The sequence below is a fragment of the Ricinus communis genome, chromosome 1, assembly GCF_019578655.1.
Source record: "Ricinus communis isolate WT05 ecotype wild-type chromosome 1, ASM1957865v1, whole genome shotgun sequence".
NCBI classification, from domain to species: Eukaryota; Viridiplantae; Streptophyta; class Magnoliopsida; order Malpighiales; family Euphorbiaceae; genus Ricinus; species Ricinus communis.
Window position 1 is genome coordinate 33,672,448 of NC_063256.1, and position 17,238 is coordinate 33,689,685.

The 17,238-nt window shown below is 32.3% G+C and overlaps 2 protein-coding genes across 4 annotated transcripts; one reads left to right on the forward strand and one right to left on the reverse strand.

The window, feature by feature from the left end:
- Positions 1–5,382, forward strand: LOC8258240 (hydroxyproline O-arabinosyltransferase NOD3). Of its 3 annotated transcripts, none has more exons than XM_048375502.1 (9): positions 1–233; positions 610–1,241; positions 2,597–2,664; positions 2,812–3,013; positions 3,312–3,409; positions 3,512–3,581; positions 3,663–3,734; positions 3,926–4,039; positions 4,922–5,382. In XM_048375502.1, the coding sequence occupies exons 2-9, from the start codon at positions 837–839 to the stop codon at positions 4,991–4,993; spliced, it is 1,101 nt and encodes a 366-aa protein (XP_048231459.1). In that variant the 5' UTR covers positions 1–233; positions 610–836; the 3' UTR covers positions 4,994–5,382. The 3 variants fall into 3 exon arrangements, with proteins under 3 accessions (XP_048231459.1, XP_048231465.1, XP_048231462.1); XM_048375508.1 differs by lacking the exon at positions 1–233 and adding an exon at positions 258–330; XM_048375505.1 differs by lacking the exon at positions 1–233 and having other exon boundaries at positions 337–1,241.
- A 386-nt stretch (positions 5,383–5,768) lies between these two features.
- On the reverse strand, positions 5,769–10,949 carry LOC8258213 (non-specific phospholipase C2). Its single transcript, XM_048375496.1, has 5 exons — positions 10,293–10,949; positions 9,282–9,669; positions 8,368–8,587; positions 6,283–6,462; positions 5,769–6,170 (listed from the first exon to the last, which is right to left on the reverse strand). The coding sequence occupies exons 1-5, from the start codon at positions 10,937–10,939 to the stop codon at positions 5,860–5,862; spliced, it is 1,746 nt and encodes a 581-aa protein (XP_048231453.1). The 5' UTR covers positions 10,940–10,949; the 3' UTR covers positions 5,769–5,859.
- Between the last annotated feature and the right edge of the window lie 6,289 nt (positions 10,950–17,238).

A 17,238-nucleotide genomic window follows, 5' to 3' on the forward strand; every position in this document is an offset into this window, starting at 1 on the left:
AACAAGAACAAGACAAAAGCAAAAGCCCCTCCAGAATCCAAATCCCAATTCCAAATTCTCCTTTTCAACACTTCCACATCAGTTTCCACTGTTGTATTATTAGTTACAGTTACAGATGTAAATAAAAATGGCTCAACTGTTAAAATAATATTTTCAGTTAAGAGGACTTGTCAATACACCAGCGCGTTTTCCATCAACCGTTGACAAAACCCAAAATCTCTCCCCTTCATCAGGTAAGAAATGTGCTTTTTATAATCTTGAATTTATTTATTTTCTTAAGGTTTTACACTCCTATGTGACTTTGTTCTCTCTGATCTTTCATGCTCTGTAGTGGGTTTTCTTCTTTTCAGTTTTTCTTTTCCTGAACTTCTTTGTTTTGTTTTCTTTTTATTGTATATTCACTATTCAGTTTCTTGTCATATACCCAGTTCAGATCTGTGTCTATACATTTAGTAATCAACCTGAATTCTTGTTTTGATGAGTGGATTTTCATTTAAGTGGCTTTTAAGCAGCTGGGGTTGTTTGGAAATTTTGGTTTCTCGTTTGTATGTTATGTTCATGCACCATTGACTTCTCATTTTTCTTTTTTCTTTTAATTCTATCATGCAGATTGCTGCTTGCTTCGTTTTCTACCTGGGATTATCGTAATTGGCTTTCTGGATTTTTTCTTCACGAGGATATAGAGGTTTTATTGTTTGCAATTGTCTGCTAGACCTGTGTAAATGAAATAGGTTTAAGTGGGTTTGTTGGCATTTTTGTTTAAATGCTATTGTTGGTAGTATAGCTGGGTTCAGTTGATTTGTGACTTCTGATATTCTAACCCTGGACTTAAAAAGATGACTGGAAGGAAAAACATGGGGCGAATATCGCCATTTTTTTTGGTGCTTTTATCACTTGGGTTTTTCTTTGCAACATATAACTTGTTGACATTGGCAATACAATATAAGAGCTCCAAATCAGGAGATGATTCAGAATTATCTGATCCTGTTACGAGGATGCCTAATGAAGTAAACAGGTTAAGAAAATCAAGTTTGAGTTTCCATGTTGCCCTTACGGCTACTGATGCTCCTTATAGCCAATGGCAATGCCGGATTATGTACTACTGGTACAAGAAGATGAAAGACATGCCTGGATCAGACATGGGAAAATTCACTCGAATTCTGCATTCAGGAAAAGCTGACAATTTGATGGATGAAATTCCAACGTTTATTGTTGATCCTCTCCCGGAGGGCCTAGATCGGGTAAGATTTCTACTATCATTTGTTTAGTTCATATTTGCATTTCATCATCATATCCATCTGTTGGTTACAAACTAATGCACGACAGAATTCACTGCAAAAATTCTACTGATCTCAGTGAACTTTGATTATGCCTATAAGATTATTTACAAATTATATGATGTTCATCATTGGCTAAAGTGATAAGAAAATCCAGGAATTTGTTCCTTCTGTATTTAAAAAAGTATCACGGTTAAGAAAATCCAGTAGCAGAAAAAGGTCATTTTATGAATTTGATTAAAAGATGATTGATATCTTGGAAAGCAAACTGAAATATTCAGCGAGCACCTGAAAATTTTTTGATTCCAGAATATAATTAGTTTTTAAAATTTAAGAAAAATATAGCATTACTAATGGGGCTCTGATAAGTTCCTTGGATAAAAGTTGAATAAAGCAAAAGATGAATGTTTTTGCTTCTCCTTCAACTACATCCATATGATTCTTTTTTTGCTTGCTATTTTGTTTACTACTTTTTCTCTGAAAATCTCATGAATTCATAATGTATTAAATTTTGCGTGACAGAATTGCTACTTTCTCTCGCGAACTAATGTCATTAAATATTTTTTCTGAATTTATGAGTTTTCCAATTTGACTTCTAGTTCTAACTATATAATTTTTGAATTTAATGAAATCTTTAACAGTTGGGACCAATTTGGCAGGAAAGACTTTGGAAAAGTTTTGGGACTACAATTAGATGAGAACCTAACTTTGGGGATTAATTTGAATATCAAAGTACATTTTCTATTTTCCCAGAAAAACTTGTATTAAAGAATTTATGGCTAGGCTAGTAATATTAGAGGGCCATGGAAGGAATTTGATTGCATTCTTTGTATGAGAAGTGAAGGTAAAGAGCTCTCTCTATGTTACATAGCTATTAGTGTCATGTAATGAACTTTATCAGTAATTTTATCTGTCAACTCATACTTATTTTGGATGAAGTTAGTATCATGCTTTATGATGTTACTTCACAATAAAAAATCATTTGATTCAAGTGAAGTTCATTATTTAAAAGAATTATGAGAAACTGATCTGCTAGAAAGGAGAAACAAGATATTTATAAGCAAAAACATGAGATTTAGATAAAAAACCGAGAGGATGATGTTTAAGAAAACATATGTAGGTGGTGATACGTAAGGCTCTACTTATTAACAGTCAAATCCGCATTTTATTAGTGGTGCTCACATCCATTGCTTTAGATTTAATTTACCATTGCTGATGGTAGATATTTGTCTCACTGTTTTCACTTATCTTAGTGGATGGCGTTACTGCTCCACAGTATATTATTGGTACAATTTTACCCATGGTAATGTTCTATACAGGGTTATATTGTCTTAAATAGACCATGGGCTTTTGTGCAATGGCTGGAAAAAGCAACAATCGAGGAAGAGTGAGTCTCTAAAGTCGCTCTCTTTTTTCTTTTTGTTGACATGAATTATTTTTCCTGCTATTGTTATTATTTTAACTATGCTTATGTGGGTTTTCTTATTCTTTGAGGTATGACATCTGAAAGTTGGTTACTTTATGAATGATGCAGGTATGTTTTAATGGCAGAGCCTGATCACATATTTGCAAATCCTTTGCCTAACTTGGCACATGGAGACCATCCAGCGGCATTTCCATTTTTCTATATTAAACCAACTGAGCATGAGAAAATTATTAGAAAATTTTATCCTGAGGAGAAGGGTCCCGTGAACAATGTTGATCCAATTGGCAATTCTCCTGTAATAATAAAAAGGGTAGGACTCTTATAATATTACCGTTACAGCCGTTCTGAACTAAACAATCTGATTGTGGAAATTCAACTTTTAGATTGATTATTCATTTGAATTTTTATTCATTAGAATCTTAACAAGAAGATGAAAACATAGAAAATATTTTTAGGAACCCAGTTTATTGATCATTGTTTATGTAATGCATTTATTCTCCTTCTCCTTCTCCTCATAAGTCAATTGCTATTGTTTTCCTGTGCTGAAATCTTTGCTTTCACTTTTAACAAAATTGTTTTATTAACATTGCAAACTATATATATTTCAGTCCCTGCTGGAGGAAATTTCACCTACATGGGTGAATGTTTCCTTAAGAATGAAAGATGACCCAGAGACTGATAAGGCATTTGGTTGGGTGCTAGAAATGTGAGTAAAATTCGGTGAGATCTTTTCTGTTTTGGTTAATGAGTATAGCTCGTTAACTGGCTAAAATGTGCTTTGTTTTGCTGATATCTTTTTTGAAATAAGGTATGCATATGCAGTAGCATCGGCTTTGCATGGTGTTCGACATATACTTCGTAAGGACTTTATGCTTCAGGTATCCATCATACATGGAATAAAGCTTCTTTTATATATTATTTCTTGGAGCCATATGTAAAGGATTACGTGTATGTTTCAGCCACCATGGGATTTGGAAGTTGGGAAAAGGTTTATCATCCATTATACTTATGGATGTGACTATAACTTAAAGGTAAAAGGATCTTTCTTTTGGTTAAATTGTTCTCGTTCCTTTATATTTGTAGAAATCTGATATGTTTTATTCCCCCTTTTACTTCTGCTTGATTGCTTTTGTTTGTAAATGTCGAAAAGGACAGTTATGTTCTTACATTAACCAATATTTTATTACTATACTTTTTCTGTTACAATTTGGGCATTATCCAGGGAGAACTAACATATGGGAAAATTGGAGAGTGGCGATTTGACAAGAGATCATATCTAAGTGGTCCTCCACCAAAGAATCTCTCTTTACCCCCACCAGGAGTCCCTGATAGTGTGGTACGTCTGTAGCTAAATTCTTTATTTAAAGAATCATTTGAGAAATTATATTTTGAAGATGCTGATGTTAAATCCGGTTTGTAGTGAATCCAGATGACTTTCTTTGTATTTATAGAAATAACTTGTGCTTTTACAAAACTAATTGTTTCTGGACAATATTTGTTCAGTTATAACTTTGCCAAATAGATCTTATATTTTTGTTCAGTTTTTATGCTAGGACGAATCATAGATTAAACTTGTTATTTAAATAAAGTGAATTCAGATGATAGTGTAACAGGTGCATTAGGGATATAGAAAAAGTTAGAAGACAAGCAAAAAGTTAAATAGTAGCAAAATAACTTATTGTACTTGGACCAGATTATTGACTTGGCAGAGGGACTGAGTAGCTGGGTGGGTAAACTATTCTAGTGGTCACTAAGTTTGCATTTATTCTTTAGTGGTCAAAAATCTTCTATTTGTTGCAATAAAGTTATTAAACTTTAACATGATTGCAATCAAGGCACTTATTTAATTAATTAAGCAAGAAATCCACTGAAAATCTGATGTTGGCATCCAACTTGAGGCTGATTTTTATAGAGGGAAGAAAACTGAAGGTTTAGATTTAATTTGAATCCCAGCATCCTAGGCAGGAACATAGTGAAGCATTAGGCTTTAACTGTTTGTTTGAAATAATCCTAATGACCTAGAATCTCAGCCATATTTACGAGATTATGAGGGTTCTGTGATGTACTTGTTATTTGCAGTAATTGATTCCATGCATGCTGATAGATAATAAGGAGGGCCATCTATGTCTGAATTCTGATATATAATCATTTCATAAAACATAGATTCACGGTATTAATGTAACTTATGGGCTGTCTTTCAACAAAATTTTTTGTGCAGGTGAGACTTGTAAAGATGGTAAACGAAGCTACAGCTAATATTCCAGGCTGGGACTCGGTAAACAGTGGTTGAAAATGAAGTGATCATAAGTACATTGATCCTTTGGTTAGTGTCATGGCATCCTTCCCAGGAGATTCATTCATACTATAAATAGGATAAGAAAGAGTGGTATAGATAGAAAAATAGGAATGTTTTTACAACTTACAGGAAGGGTTTTGGAATTGACCGTTTGACGCTATTGAATTTATCATGGGAGCCTCTGAATTCTTTTTGTACACATACTACTGCATTTGAAATTAGAGTTGAATTTTGTATCTTGGAATGTTTCAGACCTGTAAATTGAAATTTCCTTGTTTTCAGAATCGACAGTACTGTAAAGCTTTTTGCTGGCCTTGTCACTAATTGTGGCTTATGGGGCATTTGTACTAGTAAATAAGTTCTAAACCTTATCAGTTAACTGAGATTACTTCTCTCCTTTGCTTTGTGGGGATTTATTTGTGGTTTAAATTCCTTGTTCCATCATACCTTGTTACTTTCAGGTTGTTAAAGAGTAAACATCTGAGCATGAAAATACAGAACTGCAGAGAAAGCATACAAGTTTTTGAGGTTCTGTGAGTTCTTTTCTGTATTGATCATGAAAGAAACATCCCTTAACTAAGTGTGCAAAGAAGTTAGGAATCTAAGCTCACACTTATTCTTGCTCAGAGGACTGTTCAGAGATTGTCAGAATTTAACAATATCAGAGCATGGAGGTCGAAATACTTGCTTTGTTGATTGAGTGAAGCAGTCCTACTGTATTGAGATTTGGTTTAAACACCTTGTCATTTTTCTATATAAAACACTGCTATTAACGTGAAAGATGGCGAAACCATTATTTCTTCTTTTACTTTCTGTTGCTGTTGTTACATTTGTGAATGCTGTATAACATAATATGTTCTTTATGGCTGGCTGTTGGTTGGTTTAGGTGACCTAGTAGTCAGGGACGGTCTCATTTGAACAATTTGTTCTTCGTCAACTCCCATTTTCTTGGCGTAAAGTCCTGCCTCGAAGAACCGTTTCACCGCATCCTCCATGTACTCCTTCCCTTGCTTTACTGTCATTTCTTTCCCTATCTTTTCAGGGTAGCTTGTCAATATGTGATCTCCTTTCAGCACTGCTGCTAGCTGGAGTAGCTCCTGCTGGAATTCGCTAAGCTTTGCTTCTTCCTTCGCGCCCCCTTCCCTGATCTTGGCTGGAGTTGGTAGTTGCACTATCAAGGTATGAGAAATAAAATTATGTTCAATTCACAAATAAGCAAAGACAGCATTGTGTCATACCATATATGCTAGATTCAAAATCACAGGAGGATGAGGTAAACTAACCTGGGCAATCAGTTCTGGGCTCCTTACGAGTCTGGACAATGCCCTCAAAGGTGCCTGCCCATTCATCTCTCTTAGTAAGGAAGGGAGACGACAGATTGAAGATCTTCTTCACTGTCGCCGGAATGGATGAATGTTCATATTCTGATGTCGGAAATGGCGAACCTTTGGGACCATGAACAACTGCATGGCCATTACATAATCTAATCAAATCCAGTTCTAACAAAAGTTTCACTTCTTGTATGCAGGTTCGGAAGTTCTTTCATGTGTATATACACCATCGGTCGTGCGTATCAAATAAGATCATGATTCCTCAGCATTAATATAGGGCTTAATTACTAATTAAATTATAAACTTTATACTTTTTAACAGTTTTATCTAATTATTTTAAAATTCTAAAATAAATACTCATGTTTTTAATTTTTTTCGAAAAATATTTTCTGATGATAATTTTTAAAATCTAAATAAAAAAATGTGACGTGGCAAATCAATTGTGCTTACTAAAAGAATAAGAATTGTGAACAGCAGGTTTATCTTAGACTCAATGCTTACTAAAAGAATAAGAATTGTGAAACAAAAGAAGTTTGTCCTAAACTTAACAATATAGTCATTAAAAGTCTTATATATACGCATCTTTTTACACAACTTACATCTAAATGTAATAAATTTTTTGTTCACTCGGTTAACTTGTCACGTTAATTTTTTAATTGTAAAATTTTATTTAAAAAAAGTATTTTTAAAAATAAAAATATGAATATTTATTTTATAATCTAAAAATGATTATATAAAATTATTAAAAAATCTAAAATTGAGAATTTAAATTATAGTATTTCACCATGTAAGAACATAAGAAGCAACATACACGTTGCTAGTCTCCTATATTAGGCAGCCTTGTCATATATGATGCATGAAAATTATATTTTAAAATTTTGCACGCATAAGGTATCATCAAGAATTCAAAATAATTGGACTTTGTTCAGATCTTTCCAATGTTTCAATTGATTTCAGTCTTCTAATTCTGCAAACTTTCCTCAATGTAAGCTTTTGGCAATACATGAAAACTTGCCCCAAAATCTTTCCAAAGTTTCTGGCCTGAGGAGAAAAAGGCCTTTTTAACAATATCCTAACCAACCCATTTAATTTTCCTCACATTATTAAAAAAAAAAAAAGAAACTATATATTATAGTTAGTTGAGAAAATAAAACAAAAAAGAGGGCAATAATGGTCACTTTCTTTTGGCTAGCATTTATTGGTGAGCCTACTTTGCAGAAAGGATTTCACATTACAAGTTTGACAAATGGAAGTAAGAAACAACAGAATTTAAAAGAAAGGGCCTTTCTTTATATTCTCTTTTTGTGAAAGGATAAACTATAGCAACTTGTCTTAGAGGCAATGTAAATGGTATATATGGGAAAGAATCCCATCTTTTTATTGCCACCACTTGCATGAAATATATAACTTTTAGTGCAATGATATTAAGGGGGAGAACAAAAAAACTAAAATAAACTATGCATATCACCAATTTTAGAAATATTAATAAAATTAACTTGTGAAGCTATAATATAAGTGAAGGCGATCGCCTTTGGATTTATAAAAAATTTCATAATATTAATAATAAAAAATAAATTTTTCTCTGATTATAAATTCTCACTTCAGTCTGATAAGATTTAAGTTCTTATAATTTTAAAAATATATATATAAATTTTTTATATTTGAATATTAAATAATTCATACAAAATAATTTTTTTTAATTATAAATACTCACTTCAGTATGATAAGATTCTAAGCTTTTATATTTTTTAGAAATATATATAAATATTTTATATTTGAATATTAGATAATTCGTACAAATTTCATTAACTATTTATATAGATGAGGCCATACATTAAATTGAAGTGAGATTTTTTTTTTCCTTTCAATAGATTGATTAATTTTGCATAAAAAGACTTATTTTTTTTCTTTTTTTGACAAAAAAGAAAAGAAAACAATAGCCCTTAGAAGTCAACAAAAGTGGACCGTATATTACCCCACGAAGAAAAGAAAAAGGCCAAAAATAAAGAATTGAAAGGGAAATATGAGGTTTGTTACCGGTGGATTTCTGTATCCAAGGAGAGACTACGATAGTGGGAACCCTAACCCCGAGACGATCAAACTTGAAGAGAAATGGCTCTGGACCCACTATCCCATCTGGACTGGGGACCCCATTCACAGGTGTCGCCACATGATCATAGAACCCACCATGCTCATCATATGTTACCACTAGCATAGTCTCGTTCCACTGTGGGCTTGCCCTTAGTGTCTCATACACCTGCAGCAAATTTCAGTTGTAATCAAGATAATGTCAATATCAATTCAATCTTATTATTAAAATGTTCAAATTTAACTTCCAAATATATACTCCAATTTTGATAATTTATTCTCAATTTTATGGATTAAAAAATTAATATTTTTTAATCAATATCATAAATTTTTACCATTTTCTCTCTAAAATATCTTTGTTAAACTTTCCATATAATATATCCTTTCAAAGTAGAAAAATATAAGAATTAATTACATATAATAATAATAATAATAATAATATCTATGTCAATTAGTGAAAGATTTTTTTAATAATTACTGTCTTCATTACAAAAATATATACCTTTATTATTTTTATAAAAGAATTAAGAAATTTAATAAATAGCATTAATTATAATAAAAGATAACTTGATACAATTAAAATAGTCATTTATTAAGTTACTCAAAATCATTATAAACCTTATTTTTTTATTATATTAATAATTTCACTCACAATTAATAAAGATGAAAGTGAAAAATAATAATTAATATTTTATTAATTTTTTAAAACGGCCCATAATTTGGAATAATCTTTTTGAATTAAAAAATAATAATAAGTGACATTAATTTTGGAAAAGTAGATTATATTTGGAGATGGACAAAAAAGAAAATAAGGGAGGGAGTAGAATTGTAAATAAATTATTGAGGAGTAAGAAAAGAAAAACCTCTTTGACAAACATCTGGCCTTGATGAACATCATGGGAAGGATGATCATCATTGGCAGGGGCTAGTTTAGTATCCATGTACCGCTGCTCCACCACAACATATCTCGGTAACTTGCCTTCTTTGGCATGCCTTTTAAACGTCAAGTCGTAAGAGTGGAAGTTGCCAATGTATTTAAGCTTCCTCAGATTCCTGTAAAACAAGGTGGCCGGAATATTCTGGAAGTATATTCCCCATGATATCTTGGCATCATCAAGATTCTCAAAAATGGTTCTCTGTGGGTAACCCTTTATGAGTAAGGCCGGAATGTTGCTGGTGGCTCCGGCTGAAGTCCCTGAATGTACGTAGAGTCTGTTGGGCTGTGTTGATGATGGTACAGAGGCAAACCACCTACCAGATTCAATTCAGTTTCACACATATATGGTTAGGTTGTCATGCATTAATCATTTGCTTAAAAGAATAAGCCTCGATATGGTTAAGCATTTTCTTTTACCAATGCAATTAATCATTTGTCAGAAGTGGGCTTTACTACCACACATTTTCATATGCCCATGTGCCAATAATGGGATATGTGTTGGGTATTAGAAGAGATAGTTAAAAAAAGATTTGTCAGGAAGAAACAAAATTGATTATGAAGTCAGTAAGAAAGATTGAACATGCAAAGAGTATTCAACCACTAGATTTACATTTAAGAAGTAGACAAAAATCAAAAAGTGCCTTATCTAGCTCTAGGCCTAAAGGGTGAAATTTCTTTTAATTCTTTTGGTACAAATGATAAATTCAGGCATCATGGGCACTCTGCGGCTCATGACAGGAAGAATCAGGAGATGATGATGATATCAAATACTTATCAAAAGAAAGCAAACAAAATTAGAACAGTTTTCATAAGCAAAAAAATGACAAAAAAGCACACCAAGTTTCCAAAAGAAAATCATCTCAATTCTCAATTTCCAAGAAGAAAATAAGGAATTATTTACCAGTGCAGACACAGAAAGAACAAACCTTGGGCTTACCTGTCAAAGACAGCAAATTCTGAAACAAGAGTCTTGTAAACAGCGACCATGTCAGGATCAAACCCATTCATGACATCTCTAGACATGGCAGCTGAAGGGTCCATAGAAAGAGCTTGTTGAGCAAAACCATTCATTAGAGGAAGCTTTGAGGTATCGTTAGACCCAAAAATTTGCTCCCTGATAGCCTGAAAAGAATGACCAGGATCAGGATCAACATACTGAGCTTGATTCTGGAAGAAGACTTTATTAGAATTCGGATCACTTGTGTTTAATGGGTTTGATTCACTTCCATCAACACCATTGATCTCTGGATTGAATTTCTTCATCCAGCCAAGCATGTGATCAAATGAACGATTTTCCATTACAAGCACAACTACGGTTTTTATTGGGTTTGCATGGATGGTTTGGCTATGGATATTAAGCAGAATTATAAGCAGAACAATGATAGATTGTCTGGTTACCATTTGTGAGGATGATGATGAAGATGGTGATGGTGATGGTGTTTGTGTTTTTATGACAGTTGCTATGTGGAAGAAGCAATTCTTGCCCGTGAACTCTTTATATACTGAGAGACTGTGAAAGTGGGCTCCTCTATTACCAGGATTTGCCTGTCCTTTTCTGCTACCCAAATTCTCTTTAATTGACATTGATTTTCTTTCTTTCTTTTCCATTATTATTATTATCATCTTTCCTTTTCCTCTAAATCTAAGGTGATATTCAAATTAATTTTACATACATTAATTCAATTCAGCAATAAATAAATATAGTTGAGATGTATGTTATTATCTATATATCAAACTAATAAATAAGTCATATATATATATATATATATATATATATACTATTTTTAAATAAAAAAATATATATCAATAATGCAATGTTAATATATATATATATATATATAATTATTGACAATGCTAATATAAAAATATTTATATATATATGATTTTTTTATTATGGTACTTATATAGGTGTTTAAAAATCTATTTTATATTTATTTAAAATTTATTTTTAATATCAAATTCTTAAAAATAAAAAAAAATTAAATCTTTTCCCATTACTGCTCAAATTATTCAAAAATTTAGATGCATTTAGGTTATAATTAGTTCTTTGGTATTTGAATATTTCGAGTTGAAACCTACTACATAAAATTAATAATTTTGATATAAATAGCAAAAATTTTAAATTTGGCATAAATAATTTATGTATGAATAATTCTGAAAAGTGAAAGTTTTTTCAGTACAAAAATTTAATTAATCAATTATGCTAATAAATCAATAATTCAAAATTTTAGATGAAAAATGAGCATTGGTTATGAATAAATTGGCTGTTGGTGGATTTTTACCAAAATAAATAGAAAGATGGGCTAATTAGTTGGACATGATAAAGTTTCATTAAGTTGGTCACTTATCACTAATAGTGACATCTGGGAACCTTTTGAAAGAAGGGATTTTACTTTTTATTGTGAACAAATGGAAATGAATGTTAAGACTTTCGTATTCATTTGCTGTCAATAATTGTCCAATATCCACCACATAGATCCTCTTTCAAATTGAAATTCCTAATTATGGTATATAATTAAATAATAAATTAATATATATATATATATATATTTCTTCTATAGTAAATCATGAGTTTTCACTCCAATAGTAATCATTTATGTATTTATATGCTTCAATTGCATTACCATAATTCTTATAATTTATAACTGAATTCTTGTGAATCCCAAAAAGAACCATATAAAATAAAATAATAATATCATAAATTCCAGAAAATAGTGAGTTATATTACAGAGTATAAGAATTGTATGTTGATATTTGTTTCTACTTTGGCGAAAGCTAAATTCAACAAAATTAAAAAGTAAACAAAAATTACTTCATAACAGTCTGGACTAAAGAAACTGTCCCATATAAATGGAATATGAACAATGGATAAGGATAGAAAGTTTGGATAAATAGAGGTTCTTGGTATATTTATAAAATGACAGTAGTGGACATTAATGTATGAATAAGTAGAATTATAAATATGAGATGGAAAATGATTTATAGTATATATATAATGAGCTGAAAGTAATTATATGAGTCATATTTTTTAATTGTTTGATTACGAAGTTAGAAAATTTCAAATTAAACATTGCCGAATTCAAAAAAAAAATTAAAAATTTTTAAATTAAACATTACCAAATTCAAAAAAAAATTTAAAATAGCTGAATTCACAAAAAAATTTCGAATCCATCAAATAGATAATATTGTGAGACCATTAGGGTTAAAGCGGATAATATCTCATTTCATTGTGAACCATACTTTTAATAATTCATTCTTTTTTTAAATGATAATGTTTCATTAATTACACCTGATTTATAGTAAAAGAAAAAGTTACATAGAAAGAAAAAAAAAATGATATTTGAAGAAAATTAATGAGTTAGTAAAAGTATGCTAATTCAATAATTACTTTAACCTTTTTAATTTGGTCGGATTTAGCCGGTTAAGTATTTTTAGTTAGTAGCATGTCAAATAAATAAATATTATAATTGATTATTAAAATTTGTAAAAAAATCATATATATTAGATTTGATAATACATACAAAATAAGTTTGAAATATTTTTTATATTTAAACCGAAAAAATTACACAAAACGTGTTTCACTTATTTCATAAAAAAGAGGAGATTTAATAACTTAGTTTAATTTATAATTTTATCCATTATGATATTTTATTCATGTTTTTAATAAATTGAGTTCCGACTGACTTCTCTCAAAACTTCTCATCAAAAATAAATTGCTCTTGTTTTTTTTTTTTTTTTATATTGAAAAATCTTTTATCCTCATTTCTTCATGATTAAGTATTTTATAATTTAATTTTGTTTTTTAGTACAAAGAATTAGAAATTACATATCTTCTCATTATTTCTTTTTCTTGAAAAGAATTTTCAGATCATCAAAAAACAAAAAAAATAAAGTAGAAAAACTACACTCCGCAGCCAACAACTTTCAAATCTTAATTAATACTTTGGTGGACAATAAATTGAGACAATATAAAAATATCACATCTATTTTCTTTCATCCACCTCAGCTTTGAAACTGCTATCTTCAGAAAAACAATGAGAGTCTAAGAAATAATCTTGTTGCAATTTGTAGATGAGTTTTTCTAATCCGTTGTATAGTTCACGGCCTGTTTATCTTTCATGAATCAAAACAAAATTTTGTTGCAATTTAGGTATATATATCTATGTATATGTATGTATATATGATAGGTCCCAGTCAAAGCTTAAAAAAATAAATAAATAATATTTTTCTTGTGGTGAAAATAAACCAGTGAGTTGTTTTGAATGATTTTTTTTATATCCCCTTTATTGCAAATAATGAACGTATAAATACATGAAGACTCAATAACTGTTCTTTGATTCTTGACTAGCATCCTCTTTGATCTTCTTAGCGTGTATCCATCATTGCCTCCCCCTTTTGAAGGAACCTTGTCCTCAAAGTTGAAATTGATAAATCTTGCTCGTAATTCGTCGGCATTTTCCCATGTAGCATCATCTGAAGACAAATTCTTCCACTAAATAAGATTTTCCTCAACAAATTTGAACCTCTCTTAACCCAACATGTGTCTAAAATAGCTTTGGGTTCAATAAGAATAGCACCATCATCTGTGATTTAAGGTAAATCTGGGCTTGTTGCAGAATGCTCTCCTACTTGCCGTTTAAGCATAGAGATATGGAATACAGGGTGAATTCGAGTTCCTTCCGGTAGTGCTAATCTGTAGGCCACTTTACCAATTCTAGCTTCAACATGATATGAGCCATAAAATCGGCTAGCCAACTTTTGAAAGGGGCGCCTGTATACAGTTTGTTGTCGATAAGATTGCAATTTTAAGAATACATGATCTCTAACTTCAAATTCAACCTCTCTTCACTTTAAGTCAGCCACCATTTTCATCTGATTAATTGCTGCACTTAAATTACATTTGAGTTGTCGCAGAATTGCATCACAAAACAACAATGCTTGATCAACTTCATTAAAAGAAGACCCAACTTGATAATTAGGAATGGTGGGTGGCAATCTACCATAAAGGGCTTGAAAGGGAGTCATGCCAATCGAGCTATGGTAGGTTGCATTATACCAAAATTCAGCCCAAGACAGGAGAGAACTCCATTTGCATGGCTGATGTGAGACAAAACAGCATAGATATTGTTCAAGACATCGATGGCCGTCAGTTTGCGAATAATAGGAGGAGATCATTTGCAGCTTAGTGCTTGACAACTTGAAAAATTCTAGCCAAAATAAGCTGATAAAAATGGGATCACGATCACTAATAATAGATTTTGGCATTCCATGAAGTTTGATAATGTTGTCTACAAACTTTTCAGCTACCATCTTAGCAGTATATGGATGCGATAGAGCCATAAAATGAGCTATTTTGCTTAATCGATCTACTACCATAAGAATTGTGCTCTTACCATTAGACAAGGACAGTCCTTCAATGAAGTCCATTGTTATGCCATCCCATATCTGACAAGGGATGGGCAATGGCTGAAGAAGAACAGTTGGGAACAGAGCATCACTCTTGTTCTTTTGGCAAATAATGCATGCAATAACATATCGTTGAATTGTCTAATGCATAAATGGCCAATAGAACTGTTGAGCTAGCCATTTATAAGTTCTCAATGCTCCCGGTAGGACCTCTATATGGGGAATCATGAAACTCTGGTAATAATTGGGTGACTATGGCGGTATTAGGAGGTAGCAAACTAGCCCATTTCGCCACCTGTATGGCGCACCAGGTTTTGAAGTTGCCATTTTGCAAATATGGGCCATGTAGGGGTGAGTGGCAGCTTGTCTTGATTGCATCCCACAAAGTTGTTTGAGGGACAAAGAGAGTGTGAAGACTAGGACTACCCAATACCCTTGACAAAGCATCAGCAACTGAGTTTTGTTTGCCCGATTAATATAAAATCTCATAATCGTATCCCAAAAGCTTTGACACCTACTTCTGTTGCTCAGGTGTACCAATACGTTGTTCCAACAAATACTTGAGGCTATGGTGATTTGTTAGCACAAAGAATTTTTTGCCAATTAAGTAAGGGCGCCATGTCTTAATTGCTTGAGTGATGGCGAGCATTTCTTTGGCATAAGTGGAGCAAGATTGTTTCATCACCCTTAAAGCATGACTCATGAATGCTATTGGCCTGCCCAGCTGAGTTACTACAACACCAATTCTCTCACCAGAAGCATCAGATTCGATAGTGAATAGTTCATTGAAATTAGGCAAAGCAAGTGTTGGAGTAGATGTCATGGCTTGCTTTAAGGTTATGAATGCCTTTTTTGCTGCATTCGACCATTGGAATTGCCCATTTTTGAAAAGATTAGTGAGTGGTCGAGTTATGGTTCTGTAGTCCTTCACAAACTTCCTGCAATAACTTGTAAGGCCTAAAAATCCATGTAAATCAGAGACATTAGTATGTTTAGGCCAATTAACCATAGCCTCAATTTTCTTTTGGTCCACCTTGACCTCTTCAGGAGTCACAATATGACCCAAATACTCAGTCTCTTGCTGCCTAAATGCACACTTGCTAAGATTGATGAAAAAGTTATGATGCCTTAATATTTCACAAGCCTTTCTAACATATGCAAGATGCATGGTCCAACTGGGGCTATAAATTAGGATGTCGGACGAAAGATGGAGTTCATGATTGCTTGGAAGGTGGATGGGGCATTACATAAGCCAAATGGCATAACAAGATACTCATAATGTCCATTATGTGTATGAAAAGCTCTTTTATAAACGTCAAAAGGACTAACCCGAACTTGATGGTCCGGATCACAGGTCAAGTTTAGTGAAGTAACAAGCACCATATAGTTCATCAAGCATATCATCAATAGTTGGAATGGGAAATCTATCTTTAATTATGACAGCATTTAAGGCTCTATAATCAATGCAAAAGCACCAAGTCCCATCTTTTTTTTAACAAGTAAAGTAGGTGAAGAAAATGGAATGATGCTAGTTCGAATTAGCCCCTGTTGCAACATATCATGCACTTGTTTTTCTATTTCGGCTTTCTGAAAATAGGCATACCTGTATGGTTGCATATTTACAGGTTCGGCTCCTTCCTTAAGATTGATGTGGTGGTTAATTTCCTCTGTTGGTGGCAGCTGCGAGGGTGCTTGATAAATTTGCTCAAACTCCTGTACCAACTCCATCATGTCTAGTTTGATTTCTTGAACCATTTCTTCCGAAGGTTGTACACAGACGGCAAATAAAAAGCTTCTCTGTTTGATATCTTTAGAAATTGCAGCCAATGTTGTTGGATGAATTTGGGAATTATCAATTCCTTCCAAATGATGATGTTGGTTCTTCTAGTGAAACTCCATTGTCATCTGTTTCCAATCACATTATTGTGCCCAATTGTTCAAGCCATTGAATGCCTAATACCATCTCCAAACCAATTAGTGGTAATGAATAAAGGGTTATGGTGAATGGTATACCTTGCAGGTGAATTTGAACATTATCAAATCTCCCTTGGCATTTTAGAGGTCCACCATTAGCCACTTTAACATTGAATGGTTTAGTTGGTACCACAGATAAGTGCAGAAGTTCAGCTACTTTGTTATTGATGAAATTATAAGTTGAACCACTATCAATAAGCACAATCAGTTTTTGAGATCCAATCTTCACTGAGACTCGCATAGTTTTCGATGAAGACCATTCTGTGAGAGCATGGAGTGAAATCTCAGGTTCATCTCTATCTTCATCCTCATCAATCTCATAGTCCCTATACCCTCTGTCAAGCAATAAGAATTGGGGTTCTTTGCATTTATGACCTAGAACAAACTTGGCATCATAATTGAAGCAGAGACCCTGAGCTTGCTTCTTTTGCATCTCTTCCCAAGAAAGACGTTTAATTGGTGTTGCAGTCTTTGATTTTGTCGGAGATGAGTCAAAAGTAGGC

Excerpts from the sequence above, each read along its gene's own strand:
- LOC8258240 (XM_048375502.1), top strand. The coding sequence starts at position 837 with ATGACTGGAAGGAAAAACATGGGGCGAATATCGCCATTTTTTTTGGTG. Across the intron at positions 3,014-3,311 it reads CTCCTGTAATAATAAAAAGG|TCCCTGCTGGAGGAAATTTC; the intron begins GTAGGACTCTTA and ends TATATATTTCAG. Across the intron at positions 4,040-4,921 it reads CAGGAGTCCCTGATAGTGTG|GTGAGACTTGTAAAGATGGT; the intron begins GTACGTCTGTAG and ends TTTTTTGTGCAG.
- LOC8258213 (XM_048375496.1), bottom strand. The coding sequence starts at position 10,939 with ATGTCAATTAAAGAGAATTTGGGTAGCAGAAAAGGACAGGCAAATCCT. Across the intron at positions 9,670-10,292 it reads GAATTTGCTGTCTTTGACAG|GTGGTTTGCCTCTGTACCAT; the intron begins GTAAGCCCAAGG and ends TGAATCTGGTAG. Across the intron at positions 6,171-6,282 it reads GCCCAGAACTGATTGCCCAG|TGCAACTACCAACTCCAGCC; the intron begins GTTAGTTTACCT and ends ATACCTTGATAG.